The sequence below is a fragment of the Malus domestica genome, chromosome 15 (assembly GCF_042453785.1).
Source record: "Malus domestica chromosome 15, GDT2T_hap1".
In the NCBI taxonomy this organism is placed as follows: domain Eukaryota; kingdom Viridiplantae; phylum Streptophyta; class Magnoliopsida; order Rosales; family Rosaceae; genus Malus; species Malus domestica.
Genome location: NC_091675.1, coordinates 38,268,222 through 38,283,781, shown reverse-complemented (window position 1 = coordinate 38,283,781; position 15,560 = coordinate 38,268,222). Strand labels below are relative to the sequence as shown.

The following is a 15,560-nucleotide window of genomic DNA, read 5'->3' as shown; positions in this document are numbered from 1 at the left end:
GGCATTGCAAATTGGACGACGACGACATCTTCCTCCTCATCGCTTGTAAAATCAGGGTCATACGGAATCACGATTTCCAACAACTACTTCGCCCACCACGATGAGGTGATGACTGGATTGTGGCAGCAGAGGTCGACGACGAATCTGGTGGCGACAAGATTGTCGCGCAACAATCTGTTGTAGGTCGCGGTGGTGATTCATGCAGACTACAACAGGGGTCGTCGTCAATGCCAAATCTGGTGCATGTGGTCCAGGCAGAGAGCACAAAGTGGTGAACACCCAAACCCCTGCTAACGAATTTGGTGGTGGTGGTTCAAGTAGAGAGCACAGGTGGACTGACAATTTGAGACGTGGATCGAATTTAGGGGTTGGGTTGAATTCAACAAAATTTGGGGGTTGGATTTGGTGAATTTGGATGTTGGATTTGTCCAAATCCAGGGGGCCGAAGCCGACGTCAATGGCAATGACGGAGGAGTCGAGGCATATGAAGGTATATTATACTTTTCAATCCAGACCAACCCTAGTGGGGATAAAGCTTCAAAGCTTAAATTAGTTGAGGAAGGTGAGGCAAGGGGGACGGAGAAAAAGGGAAACCCCATGGCTGATGAGTGGGGGTGAAGAGGAGAAAGGGCTCGGGGAAGGTAGGGATGGGTTTTCAGGTTTTTTTTTTTAATAAATTAAAAAAAATAAAAAATTTGCCACGTGGCATAAATGTGGCAGCCACGTCAACTCTTAACGAATCAATGGATGGAAAATGTAACGAATGTATGAAATTGAAATAAAATGAAAGTAAATGTATGAAATTGAAATGTTTTAAAGATGTTGTAAGGAATTCAAATTGGCCCCAAACCTGAGGTGATAAAGTGTAATTTATCCTTAATTTAAATATGGCTCTCACTTCTCCCACTACAACTAAAATTATGCACTAAGCCAAATTAAAGTGTACTTACACATTTTAAATGTATTTATATGCGTAAATTGACAAAATGAAAGTTAAATATTTGAAGTAAATGAATATTCTTAGATCTTGCTGGAAGAAACCCCTCATAAACCAATTAAAGCAGTTGAATTCACATAATAAAATCGGTCTCTATAGAATTTACAATAAGAATAGAGAAAATATTTAATGAACAATTGATTGAATCACATTATTGCTAACTCATTGTGAGGCTAAGCCCACCCCCTCCCCCTTAGTGTAGATAATATCATTTGTTAAAAAATAAAAATAAAAACAATCATTTGACAACTAATTTAATCACATTGTTATCCGCGTGCGAAACACTTTTTTTATAACCGGCATTACACGCCTCTTAAGATGTTTTGAATGCATTTAAAAATAGAGAAAATAATATTGAATGAATAACTGATTGAATTATATTATTGTTAGTTCATTGTGAGGCTAAGCCCACCTGCTTCCCCCTTAATGTAGATAATATCATTTGTTAAATAAAAAAAATCATTTGACAACTAATTTAATCATATTATTATCAACATGCAAAAGACTTTTTTTTATAACCGACATTACACGTCTCTTAAGATGTTTTGAACGGCTTAGTGACACCAAAATCACTATTCACAACATCTAATTGAATCACATTATTGCTAGCCTATTGTAAGGTACTAATTTAATTTAAAAATAAAACTTTACTAATTTATCATCAACACTACGCGCCTCTTAAGATATTTTGAATACAATTTTCTTTATTTTCCTTATTTTTTTATTATATTTTTCTTTCCCCTTCACGTGGGCACCATCAACTTTCACTCATCCTTCCATTTTTTTTGTTCTTTTCTCTCTTCCCACTTATATTTATATTATATTTTATGATGACCAAATTACCCACGCATTATTTGATATATTATATTGGGCTACTTTTGGATTTTTTTTTTGTCGAGGGGCAATTTTGTCCTAATATTTTTGTCGAAGCCGTGACACCACAACTGGCATCCGGCTTTATATATAGATGATCAAATAACTGTTTTTTCTATATACCACATTCTAATCTACCAATTATGCAATTTAGGGCTAAGCTGCATAATTAGTCATTAACGATAATTAGGTATTAAATTTGTCATTTAAATGAGTCGGGTTTAAACTCTCTAATTTACAAGTGATGAAAAATATTATTATATCGTAGACTTGTAGTGTTAGTGGGTACTAAATTGTGATATTGATGTGTCAAATTTAAACCAAATGGCATGTTTTTGTTGGTTTGGGACAATATGGGGTTGGAATTGTTTCTTTTCTTAATTTTAAGTGAATAAGAATAATAATTGTAGTAATTACTATTATCATTATGGTTTTCTTCCTTGGAATACAAGTTACTGGTGTAAAAAAGAGGGGGGGGGGGAAATGAGGGTAGGGTCAAAGCATGTATGTGATTAGCTAGTGATCTTTTCACAATGTAATTGTAACTAGCAAATTTAGCATGATCTTTAACATGTGCGTAATCGCTTTACAAGTTTCTTTCGTTGTATTTAAGTCACAAGTTGAAAACTTATGGCATCTCAAGTTCAAACTTCCCTCTCTGTAATTTAAATAAATTTAGTGTAGACAACCTTCTAAAAATAGGCATAGGCGGCGGTGACCATCCTCCTCGATTAGGCCCTAGGCACAAGACAATTGCCTAGGCGAGTTGAGCAGGACCTATGTGGGGCGCTAAGTGGGTTGGCGATTTAGTGATAATTTTTTTTTAAATAAGTGACTTGCATTATCTTTGGATGAGGGAAATAAACTTGAAATTTGACAAAAGTCAAGATTTATAATTTGACACGCACCAATTCTCTTATTTGGATTCATAAACATAGAAATTTAGAATTTCCATTTGGAAGAAAAATTTGGAATTTGGAATTTCCAATTCTTAGCTTTAGATTCCATTTAAATAGGTGTCATTTCTAACTTTCTATGAATAAAATTTTTAAAATAGAAATATTTCCATATTCAAATTCCATTGTTCTTTTATTTTAACCAAACAAGAAAATTCAAGTTCTAGAAAATAAAATTCCGTCAATATTATTTCCAGCATTTTGAAATTCTTTAATTTCTTTATCCAAACAGAGTGTTAGGGTTTAAAATTGTCCTATCTCTATAGGAAAGATCTTCTATAGTTCCCAAATGATTCCTTATTTATCTCTACTTAGGATTTACGCAATAACACTATGTTAAATTTTGATTACAACACTCCTCTTGAGTGTATAATACTCAAGCAATAGACGCATAAGATATTTAGGCAAATATGGAAGTAGCTATTGAAGTCGTCTTGTAAGCACAAACAACGAATGCGAGTTCTCAAAACAAACGAAAGAATGCATAACATATAAAACTCACAAAACCTCATCATGGTAAAGACCCAAGGTAGGATAAAACCCATAGTCTAAGGAGAAAAGTGAGAAGTTACATTAAGTCAAAATTAAACATCTTCAGGACTCAAGTTGAACGCATACAAGGGTAAGACCAGGCCAGTATAGGTGCCTCGTTAAAACCTAGTCAGGTAACAAAAACCCAATAAGAAAAAAGCTCCTGATCGTAAGGAAAAAATTACATTAAGGTCAAGTAGGTATACTTCTGGGTACTAGCCTTGAGTTTGACAAAACTTCCAAGTGCGATAGTTATGCATACCAATTCCTCTAACAAGCTTATGGAAATAGATTTTGGTAGTGACTTCATGAAGAGGTCGACAAAGTTGTCTTAGGATCGGGTTTTCTTAACTTCAATCCTCTGATGCTCATGCTGATGTAGATGCAATAAACTTGGCATTGATTTCTTGGATGTATCTTGTTATGATTTGGTCGATATATGCGACATTGGTTTCACACATGTGGAGAACCAAGGGATTGTGATTCATTCTAAGATGTATAGGGTATAAGAAGCCTAAATTTGTAGTAAAATCGTTTGTAACACCAATTTGGTGGTGGTGTGTAGGCACAATGCTACTGTATGCTGAAAGGATATCAACAACTAATATGTCTAATCTAGTACTTTGAGTTAAGTACAACAAACGCCAAGTGCATTGATATATCAAACTTCAGGCTCCACAATGGGTGAGCTCGAGTGCAACACCTTCTGGGTGTAGTTCGATAGGTGAACCATAATACCGTTAAAATTATGCTCGAAACTTTAGGTTGAGGAAGCCTTATTTATTGAAAAACAGTAAACATATGATCTTCAAGCATTATTGGAAGCCAAGCCAACTGAAAAATGATAAACTTGAAACCACTCCTACAAACCAAAATTTCACATTATCAGTATGTTGTGTTCCTTTCAAGTGCAAATATAAGGATAGTATAATGGCACAAGTAAGGGTGTCGAACCACAGGGACTGATTAGAACTTTACAAATTACTAGCTTTATGAGAACCCGAACTAAGCAATGAAAATGAAAACTAAATTTAGATTTTTGTTTTGAAAGCTAAAGTAACTTAAAATGCAAGGCAAGATAAAGATGAATGATAGATTGATTCAGAAATGATGGGAACAGAACTAGGGATACCGATTTCACCATTACAAGTCAATTCCATGAAAATTAAGTCAAAACGCGTTCAACTCTCCAATTTGCAACTAGGGTTCTTTTTACTCATTTATGATCATCCATTTGATGTGTGGTTGTGATCAAGCACTCCTACTATGCAACCTAGTTATGATGTTCAACTTAGATTAGCAGGTAAGAATCCATTAAGAACAAGAAAACTTTAAAGAACCAAAGAAATCACATGGCAGGATGTATGCATAGTAGTTTCTTCATTCATTCACATGTTTACCAAGATTAAGCATGATGCGTACTATAACTTTGATCAAATAATTCATAAGCAGTCCTAATGGTGATCAAACATTAAGATTAACACACAAATTATACTATAAAATTAGTGAATGAAACAAGAACACAGATTGGTAATTTGAATACTTTAACTTAATAACATAGAATGGTTTTGCAAGGCTACATCGAAATCCCTAGCTATGCACTTCATTACACAACATAATTACAAAATATATAAATATCAAGAACAACATGAGTGAAATTAAAGTTTGTTGATGCACAAAACTGGAGGGGTCTTGGAACAACGTAAATCCGACCATGAATTTGCTAGAAAGTAAATAACACAAGATGTATCGTGGTTCACCCCAATGTTTGGACTACGTCTACACTGATTATTGTATTTCTCTATGAGGGAGAGAGAGGGAGAGAGAGCTTCCTTATGTGAGGATGAGCTTCTCATGGCCTAGGAAATGGCCTCCTCCAATAAGGAGAGTGAGGAGTCATTTTATAGAATAAGGGCTCCTCACTTATTACATATTTGCCCCTTCATTTATTACGTAATTACATTTGAGTCCCTCGAGTATTTATACGAGATATAAATACAGAGGCCCTAAGTATGGTACAAACAAAGTTCATAGAAGAAACCCCCTTGAAACAATTATGATGTGGAAATCTTTCAAGAACAACGCGACTACGTGGTTTCTTCGGTGGCAGCGGATGGCAAAGGGAAATAGGGATTTGTTTCTGCAAGAAAGGCTAAAGAAATATGAGAGAGAGCTCTGGGCGACCCCCAAGGGGGGCTTTTGAAAAAGTGATTTGAAACCCTAGTATTTATAGGCTAAATGGGGCTATAACTGATAACAAGGTGATCCCAACCATTAAGCCAAAGTTTTGAACGTTTTTCCTTATTTGGCTCCTCCAAATCAGGCCATATATTCCAATTACTTTCCCATTCTGCTCCTGGTCTTCTAACAAGCCAGATTTGTCTTGAATTATTTATTTGGGCTTCAAAACATGCCACTAAACTTCTCTCCACGTTTGAATAGGGTCAGCTACAAAAAATGGCATGTTTTCACTTCTTTTGCCTTCAAATTGTTCCTAAAGTACAGGTAATTGCATATTAACACAAAATAAGGCAAAATGCAACCAGTTTAACTCAAAAGCATCATGAATTGGGCGGGAAGCAAAGATCTACTTACATGGTGCTAGTGCTATAGGTGTGGTTGTGAAATTATTATTATTTGGTTATTTTATAAACATGCAAACTTGTAATTAAAAGCTTCATTAAAAAATGGGGTGTGAATATAAGGTATTAGGGGTGGGAATAAGAGCATTCCATTGGAATTCCACTTTGCCCCTCTAGGGGCATTTTTGTAATTTTATAACTTTGAAGAAATAAAATACAACAAAATTAAGGACACATCCTAACACTTCTCATAAATTCTTCAAGTCCTATTTACAGAACTTCGTGCTTCTATTTAGAATCGTTCATATTATAAATTACATTTTAAAGATCATCTTTGCAAAAAATCAATTAAAACTAAAGTCGTTAAGTCAATCAATTATAGCAATAGATAGGCGGTTCGTAATCTTTTTACTGAATCGTTCATATGTTTTTATACAGTTCGATAACTAGTCGATCTTAGTTTTAATAATTTTTATAGATATTTAGTTTAACTTTTCATCTCCAAGACCAACTCCAACCCTTGGAGTAAGTCTCAAAATTTAGCTTTTATTATGCCCACTGGCCCATTTCATTCCAACCCTTAGGCCAATTTTCTGTTTTGTGTTAAAACTTAAAAATGGACCAAATTTCGACCAGCTTTTGAGTTTGAGTTAGTGGGGGAGTCCACTTGTGCGAGTGGAGGAGGGGGCGTTGGACGACAAGTGCCCAAAGAGATGTGTTACACGCAGGAACGCCCTACAACCCAACATCAATGCTGCAAAGTGCAGCCCTACCCACATGGGTGTGTCACCCACATGTCAGCCAAGAAAATAGAGCCCAACGACTCTATTAGTTAATCAAAGGCTGAAATTCAAATGGGCCGTTGATTAAATGTTTTTGTTTTATATTTATAAATTTATTGAATCCAATTGTTGAGATTGAATATGATAAAATCTAATGGTAAAAAAAAAAAATCTAACGGTCCAAATTTAAATCCAACGGTCCACATTTAATTTAGTTAATGTTTTTGTTGTTTTAATTGCTTTTGTATGTGTTTCATGTGTAGGTTTAGTGATTATTCAATATTTGTCAGAATCTAAATATTTTTTGGTTAAAATGTTCATAAAATTAAATTAGGATAGTTTACATAATTTTTTTTAAAGTTAATTAAAAAAAATAGCCTACATTTATTCTTCAATAATTTGCGGCTAAAAATTTAACCCAGAAGGGTTAGAGCAGAAAAACTGTTTCTGAGTTAAAACCTAAATTTTCACTAAATATTTTGGGCTAAAAATTTTAGGTTTTAGTCTCCTCCTGGCCACCATTGTGCGGTTCATTAGCGCCAAAAATCAAATTCAGGACATGTTGTGTGGAATACGGGCTTGTAATTCATTCTTAACCACTAGGCCATCTCATGATCGTTTTGAATGTTTTTTTTTTTTTCTATTTAGTTGATAAAAAAGTTAGTGTGTAAATTTAAAAAGTGATTGCTCATTTGTTATATTATAGATTTTTATAGAATCTGTTAGAGGTGTATTTTTTTTTTTAAATTTAACTCTTTCAAAATAAATGTTTTGTTGTTTAGCTTAGTAGAAAAACGACAAAATAATGTACACACTTAAAACATAGAGTCAAGACATAATCTAATCCAACGCCGCGTGAGCAGATCCTAGTACTAATAATACAACTGCATGTGCCTGTCTTTAAATTTCTCCCTCAAGAATCTTTATGTCACTCACTCCTCCTCCTGTCCTCCATATTCCTAAATCTTTCCATCAAACTTAAATTCTAATTGGTTCTCCAAAAGAAAAAGAAAAAATTCTAATTGTTAACCAATAAAAAACTTAAATTTTAATTTTTTGTTTTCTACCTTTTTTAAATACCAAATAGACCAAAAAGTCCAAAACTCTGGGTTATTGAGGACGTGGACTTGCAAAGTCACAAAAAGCAATCCAATATAATAAAAAATAAAAATAAAAAGGAAAACAGAGTTTTAAACTCACAAATCAGAAACAAATAATTTAGTCCAAACTCCGGAATTAGGAGAAACCAAAAAAAAAAAAAAAACAGTAAGGTTACAAATTTTGATTACTTTTAAATTAGAAAAAAAAAGTTTTTTTTTTTTTTTTTACCAACAAATGGCTCAGTAGTAAAAACACAAATAACTTCTCAATAAACAAAAAATTATCAGAGGTCCAGGATTCGATATTCCAATTTGATGAATCATTAGAAATTTTCCATAACCTCTCGAGTCTAAAAATGTTTCCTTTCTAGAAAAAAGAAAAACAAAGGTATTTTTTTTGTTGTCAAAATGTCAGTTTTTTATATAACGGAGCAAATGTGAAAAACATTTCGGGACAAAGGCAAGATCAATTAGTTGCGATTGTGACCTGAAAATCGAATCGGCGGGAAGGCAAAGTTCAGGAACATTGGAAGAGGCGGGAAAGGCAGGGTAAATGACTGTTAGTGACGTGGCGAAATCTGGCGCTTTAAATCAACTTGGCATGGAATGAACGGGTAAGAAAGATAGGAGGGGAGGGAAATGGTTGGAGAGACAATCTTTGTCCCTACGGTTTCGTCTGCCTCTCCTTCCTTCCTACGCTTCCTGTTCCTGATTTCCCACCTACATACTCTCTCTGTGTGCGTGTCCGAATAAGAAGAGATAAAGAGAGAAGGTAGGCAGGCGACAGCTGGAATGAATTGACAGACAGTGGACCGGCTGGCAATTCTTTTTTAAATGCGGGGTTGGGTTTTGGGTTGGGGTGTGAACTGCAAAAGTGGGGGTGCTGTGGGGGGCGGCAGAGTCAGTGAAAGATCGGAGCTTTGAGTGATGGACACAAGAGGAAGACTTGTTGCTGGTTCTCATAACAGGAACGAGTTTGTGCTCATCAATGCAGATGAAAATTCACGGGTACCCCCAATTTCTATTTTTTTTTTAATTTTATAAACAAAAGTGGGTTCTGATCAATTAGGGTTTTTGTTAGTTGTCCTTCAATTGAAATACTGATTTTGGATTGGGGTTTTTTGGTGGGCAGTTTTATCTTCACTACTTAAAACTGTCAGTCTGTCAGCATTCTGAAATCTCCATTTTTTTTTATTAATTATTTGTTAGAACTTGTTTACCATTGAGAAAGTAATTTGATCAGGTTATATGACACTTGTTGCTCTAAGGAATTTCAATACTTTTTTGCTTCAAGATCTTATCTTGTTTGAAATTATGAGATTGTAACACAGTCAAGGAGCATGGATATAGGAAAGAAAAAGTGAGCTAGAAAAAATAATCTTATTCTTTATTTCGGAACAAGTTTGCGATAAACGGTAGCTGATCGAATTAGTGTGTTGGTTGGATGAGCCGGTGCAAATTTGAAACGAAATGTAGGAATGATAGTGTAGTTGAACTTTGTTGAATCATTTTGGAAAACTCATAAAATTTGTACCAGTGGCACACTACCTTGTGATTTGTTATTAATTTACCTTGGTTTGACAAGTGGGAAGTTGATCATCCATTACAACGATAGATATACACTTTACTGGCGTATAAAGGGGGTTTGAAAGGTTCTGAAAGCTGTCACTAAAAAATTATAGTGATGATGATAAGATTTTTCTCAGCTGTGTATTCGGCTCATCATCTGTATTATATGTTTGACAGCGCCCTTTTTAATGTCTTTTTGGGTTCTTCAGATACAGCCTGTGCAAGAATTAAGTGGGCAAATATGTCAAATTTGTGGAGATGAGATTGAACTTACAGTTGATGGAGAGCCCTTTGTTGCCTGCAACGAATGTGCTTTCCCTGTGTGCAGACCTTGTTATGAGTATGAGAGAAGAGAAGGAAATCAGGCTTGTCCTCATTGTAAAACCAGATACAAACGCATCAGAGGTGAGTCTGTTCTGCATTTTTCTAAATTCAGTTGAATTTCCCACTAAAGTTTCAAACTTTGTCTTAAGTATCGAAACAACTTGCAGGTAGTCCTAGGGTTGAAGGTGACGAAGAAGAAGATGACATTGATGATTTGGACAATGAGTTCAATTGTGGGAATCTTGATGCCTTGGGCCCTCATCAAGTTGCTGAGTCTGTGCTGTCTGCACGCCTTAACGTTGGCCGTGGTTCCAACTACAATGCCAGAATTCCCGCACATTCAGAACATGAATCCTCTCCTTTGGGTTCTGAAATCCCACTCTTGACCTATGGTGAAGAGGTAAATATTCCAGAAATTGCAATGTTGTCCCGTCAATTATGGGTGCATGCTTGTTTCTGTATGCCCCTGTCATTTGATTAGTGCCTTACTGTGATGCATTTCTTGCTTTAGGACACTGAAATTTCTTCCAATCGACATGCTCTTATTGTACCTCCGTATATGGATCATGGAAACAGAGTCCATCCAATGCCTTCTTCTGATCCCTCTTCTTGTAAGTTATGTTTGTTTTTAAATTGCTTCTTTGTGTTCTATGCATTCTTGTAATGTTTTTATCCCTCCAGTAGTAATCTTAATACTTTGAATGTCTCAGTGGAACCTAGACCAATGGTCCCTAAGAAAGACATTGCAGTGTATGGGTATGGGAGTGTAGCGTGGAAAGACCGAATGGAGGAGTGGAAGAAAAAGCAGAATGAAAAACTTGAGGTTGTAAAGCATGAAGGAGTTAGCGATGGAGGAAAATGTGGTGGGAATGATGAACTGGATGATTCTGACCTACCCATGTAAGTTATTAATGGATATTAAAAATTAGAGGCAAATAAAATTAATCATAGTTAATTTTGAGAGAACTACACTAAGAAATATGAGGATTATACAATCACAAACACGCACACGCAAACAGAACGTTGTGTTCTGTGGATCAAAGCCCTCGTTGTTCTTAATTGGTAGTTCACCGATGATGTTGGTGGATTGTTTATTCTTTTTCATGATTCTATTATGTAGCTGTCATGTGCTCATTACTTTTTTGTATATTTAGTTATTTACAAGCTTTACTTGATTTACTTTATCAGGATGGATGAAGGCAGGCAGCCACTTTCAAGAAAGTTGCCCATCCCGTCAAGCAAGATAAATCCATACAGAATGATAATAATACTCCGCCTTGTAATACTTGGCTTATTCTTTCATTATAGAATCCTCCATCCAGTTAATAATGCATATGGCTTGTGGTTGACATCAGTCATATGTGAAATATGGTTTGCTATATCATGGATTCTGGATCAATTCCCCAAATGGCATCCAATAAAGCGAGAAACATACCTAGATCGACTATCGCTTAGGTAGGGCCAACTTATTTAGCGCTGTATTGTCCTCATGTTTTGTCAGATTTTATTTTATTTTAACCATTTCCACTTGCTTTGGGGATTCCAACATAAGTTGGAATAAGTTGTCTCATGATTTGCTTCCCATATTCCCAGGTATGAAAAAGAAGGGAAGCCATCTGAATTAGCCAGTGTAGACATATTTGTTAGTACAGTTGACCCTCTGAAAGAACCTCCACTAATCACTGCAAACACGGTTCTGTCCATCCTTGCGGTTGACTATCCAGTTGAGAAAGTTGCGTGCTATGTCTCGGATGATGGTGCTGCCATGCTTACTTTTGAAGCTCTCTCTGAGACATCTGAGTTTGCCAGGAAATGGGTTCCTTTTTGTAAGAAGTTTAGTATTGAGCCCCGAGCCCCAGAATGGTATTTCTGTCAAAAGATTGACTATTTGAAAAACAAAGTTCATCCAGCATTTGTAAGGGAAAGACGTGCAATGAAGGTTTGTGACTATCTTCTTATTCATGCAGTTTCTTTTACAGAATTGATTGCATGGATTTTCAAATAGATTTTCGGTATTTGCTTCTAGGAGTTTTGGTAAAATACTTAAGATTAAACATGAATTTTTTTTCCTTTCTAATTTATATTTTTTTGCAGAGAGAATATGAAGAATTTAAAGTTAGGATCAATGGTTTGGTAGCCTTGGCACAAAAGGTTCCTGAGGATGGCTGGACAATGCAGGATGGGACTCCCTGGCCCGGGAATAATGTACGAGACCATCCTGGCATGATTCAGGTGGGATTATACTTCTTTAAATTTTTGGGAGCAATATTTTAATGATATGATTACAAAAGTACACTCAACAAGATGACAACTTTTTCTTTTACACATTTTCTTTTTGGTAGAATTGTCAGTTCTATAATAATTATTCTCGTGAATGCTGTTTCATCACAATCGTTGAGTCATTGGTGCCTCTGGATTGCTGAAGATGCTTATGTATAACTTGTATACATATACGCGAGATATCAAGTGCATACACAAATTTGAGCTACTGGCGCATTCTCAGTGTCATGTACATTATATTAGTTTTTAGCTATTTGGCATTTTTGGTGACCAATTACCGACCTGGAGTTTTTTCTTAGTATTTCTATTCATTTACAGGTCTTTCTGGGTAACAATGGTGTTCATGATGTTGAAGGATATGAGTTACCTCGTCTAATTTATGTTTCTCGTGAAAAGAGACCAGGGTTTGATCACCATAAAAAGGCCGGTGCAATGAATGCTCTAGTAAGCCTTAAAGTTCTTCCGTTTCATGTTTATGTTGCTTACAGTAGACTACTTTTCCTTCTCTTTCCAGCCTCCTTGTTGTTTTTGTAATCCTTTGTCAGTAATATGTTTATGGATCAGTATTGACAAATTTTTTTTGTTAAATCTATCCAAAGATTCGGGTCTCAGCAATTATCTCAAATGCTCCTTATATTCTTAATGTTGACTGTGATCACTACATCAACAATAGCAAGGCAATCAGAGAAGCTATGTGTTTCATGATGGACCCTACATCAGGGAAGAAAGTTTGCTACGTGCAGTTCCCTCAAAGATTTGATGGGATTGATCATCATGATAGATACTCAAATCGGAATGTTGTATTCTTTGATGTACGTATATGATTCTTTTTTAATTTGATATTTTTACTTTCTGTTGCTACCAAAAAATGCTAATTTCTTATTGAAAACAGATCAACATGAAAGGGTTAGATGGTATACAAGGACCAATATATGTTGGAACTGGGTGTGTTTTCAGAAGGCAAGCGCTTTATGGATACGATGCTCCTACCAAAAAGAAACCCCCTAGAAAAACCTGCAATTGCTGGCCAAAATGGTGCTGCCTGTGTTGTGGATCTAGAAAGAACAAGAATGCAAAGTCAAAGAAAGAGAAAAAGAAAAAATTGAAACAGAGGGAAGCATCAAAGCAGATACATGCACTTAAAATATTGAAGAGGGAATTGAAGGTAATGGTTGCACCAAGAAAGTGACTATTTTTTATTGGTGTTTTTTCTTTCTTTTTTTCTTTTTTTATTTTAAATTTACAGTGAATAACTAAGTTGTGTTGGTATTGCAGAACTAAAAGCCAATAAAACATCCACCATGTCCCAACTGAAATTGGAGAAGAAATTTGGACAGTCTCCAGTTTTTGTAGCCTCTGCAGTTTTGGAAAATGGTGGAATACCTCAGGATGTCAGTCCTGCATCGCTCTTGAAAGAAGCCATCCAAGTGATAAGCTGTGGTTATGAAGATAAAACAGAATGGGGAAAGGAAGTACGTAACTGGGAGATGTTTAAAGTTTTTGAAACTTATAATCTTGGAATCCATATTTTATTCACTCAATGAATCTAATTTTGATCTCAAATAGGTTGGCTGGATATATGGTTCTGTTACTGAGGATATTCTAACAGGATTTAAGATGCACTGCCATGGATGGCGGTCTGTCTACTGCATACCCAAACGTCCAGCATTCAAAGGATCAGCTCCTATTAACCTTTCTGATCGTTTAAATCAAGTTCTTCGGTGGGCCCTTGGATCTGTTGAGATCTTCCTTAGTAGACATTGCCCAATCTGGTATGCATATGGGAGTGGATTGAAATGGTTGGAACGATTTTCGTATATAAACTCAGTTGTATATCCGTGGACCTCCATTCCCTTGATCGTTTATTGTAGTCTACCAGCCATCTGTCTTCTGACTGGGAAATTCATTGTCCCTGAGGTAACTCTAATCTCTTTTTTCTGTTTTATTTGTTGTGTGGGAAAGATGCTTAATTGGAACATAATAGGTCATACACGTTGATTTGAGTTGCATATTTTGGGTTCTCAAGCAACATATTTAGCCCGTTGAATGTGCTATACTTTCATATTATTAGAATCATCAATACTTGTCCTGTAAAATTTGGTGGCCTTATGCTAGAATGTTTTTCACACAGTAAATGACTGGGTAATACAGTACAAACTAGGTTAAAGATGAGATTTTTTTTCTGGTCTTGATCTTTTTAGTGTGATTTGTGTGCAAATGTTACGTGTTGTATGATAATGAAGGTTAGTCTATTAGGTATTAAACGTATTTTCAAACTTCCTCTCGAATATGAAGTGAGCGCAATTTTCTACATTAGGATTAACAGTAAAATCTTGTGAACCAAGTGCGTAGCTCATGCACTTTGAGCAAAGCCTAATATTGTAAAACTGCACATCCCTTTAATACCTTAGTTTTTAATCCAAAAGCTAAATCCTTGGTTCGGCTTATATAGCTGGTACATTTGATCATGCCTGTTCTAACTATTGGTTTCTGAACTTGAATGTATAGATAAGCAACTATGCCAGCATTATTTTCATGGCTCTCTTCATATCCATAGCTGCAACTGGTATCCTTGAGATGCAATGGGGTGGCGTCGGGATTGATGACTGGTGGAGAAATGAGCAGTTCTGGGTAATTGGAGGCGCTTCGTCACATCTTTTTGCTCTGTTCCAGGGTCTACTCAAGGTTTTGGCTGGTGTTAACACAAGCTTCACAGTTACATCGAAGGCAGCAGATGATGGAGCATTTTCCGAACTTTACATCTTCAAGTGGACATCATTATTGATCCCTCCTACAACTTTATTAATAATAAACATAGTCGGGGTTGTCGTGGGCATTTCAGACGCCATCAATAACGGGTATGATTCATGGGGTCCGTTGTTTGGTCGGCTATTTTTTGCCTTCTGGGTCGTTGTGCATCTCTACCCCTTCCTCAAGGGATTGCTGGGGAAACAAGATAGGATGCCCACCATCGTTGTGGTTTGGTCCATTCTACTGGCGTCAATATTAACTCTTATGTGGGTTCGAATCAATCCCTTTGTGTCAAAAGATGGCCCCGTATTGGAGGTTTGCGGGTTAAATTGCGATTAGACACATGAATACAGTCCTAGGTTGTTCTCAGTTCCAGCTTATGGTCGTTCTGGCCTCAGGTTAGAAACATTTCATACCGATTTCCACATGAACAAGCGAAATTTTTTGTGGGGATGAAGTCTATAGTTTAGTGCGGTGTCTGTGTAGATAAAGAGGGCTGGGGGATGACACTGTTATTTGTTCTATTAATTCTTTTATTACATCCTGTGCGTTTTAGGGTTTCTTTGTTTCTGTGTGTCCTTCCCAGCACTAGGTCATGTTTTCTAAGAGAGCATTGCGTTATTACTGCTTTTTTTTTTCAACGTTGGACGTGCATCTTCCTTGTTCCTTTTTTTTTTCAAGAAAAAAAATGGGCTTGTAAATGTGATGCCATGGCATCTTCAAAAGTTTTGTGTGCGCGCATGTACACTTAGTGGATACTTTCTCCATCGCAAGACCCGTAAACGGCAGGTTAAGAATTTCGTTGACCACAATTT

At 36.1% G+C, this 15,560-nt stretch overlaps 1 protein-coding gene across 1 annotated transcript; it reads left to right on the top strand.

Moving 5' to 3' along the window:
* The first annotated feature begins 8,433 nt into the window (after window positions 1-8,433).
* LOC103401824 (cellulose synthase A catalytic subunit 2 [UDP-forming]) lies at window positions 8,434-15,307 on the top strand. Its single transcript, XM_008340538.4, is given in 15 exon segments — window positions 8,434-8,829; window positions 9,600-9,795; window positions 9,882-10,114; window positions 10,226-10,325; window positions 10,425-10,614; window positions 10,903-11,169; window positions 11,308-11,653; window positions 11,809-11,946; window positions 12,313-12,438; window positions 12,594-12,806; window positions 12,887-13,133; window positions 13,136-13,159; window positions 13,270-13,466; window positions 13,561-13,911; window positions 14,503-15,307. Coding segments are annotated over 15 exon segments (3,291 nt in total). The 5' UTR covers window positions 8,434-8,748; the 3' UTR covers window positions 15,085-15,307.
* The last annotated feature ends 253 nt before the right edge of the window (window positions 15,308-15,560 follow it).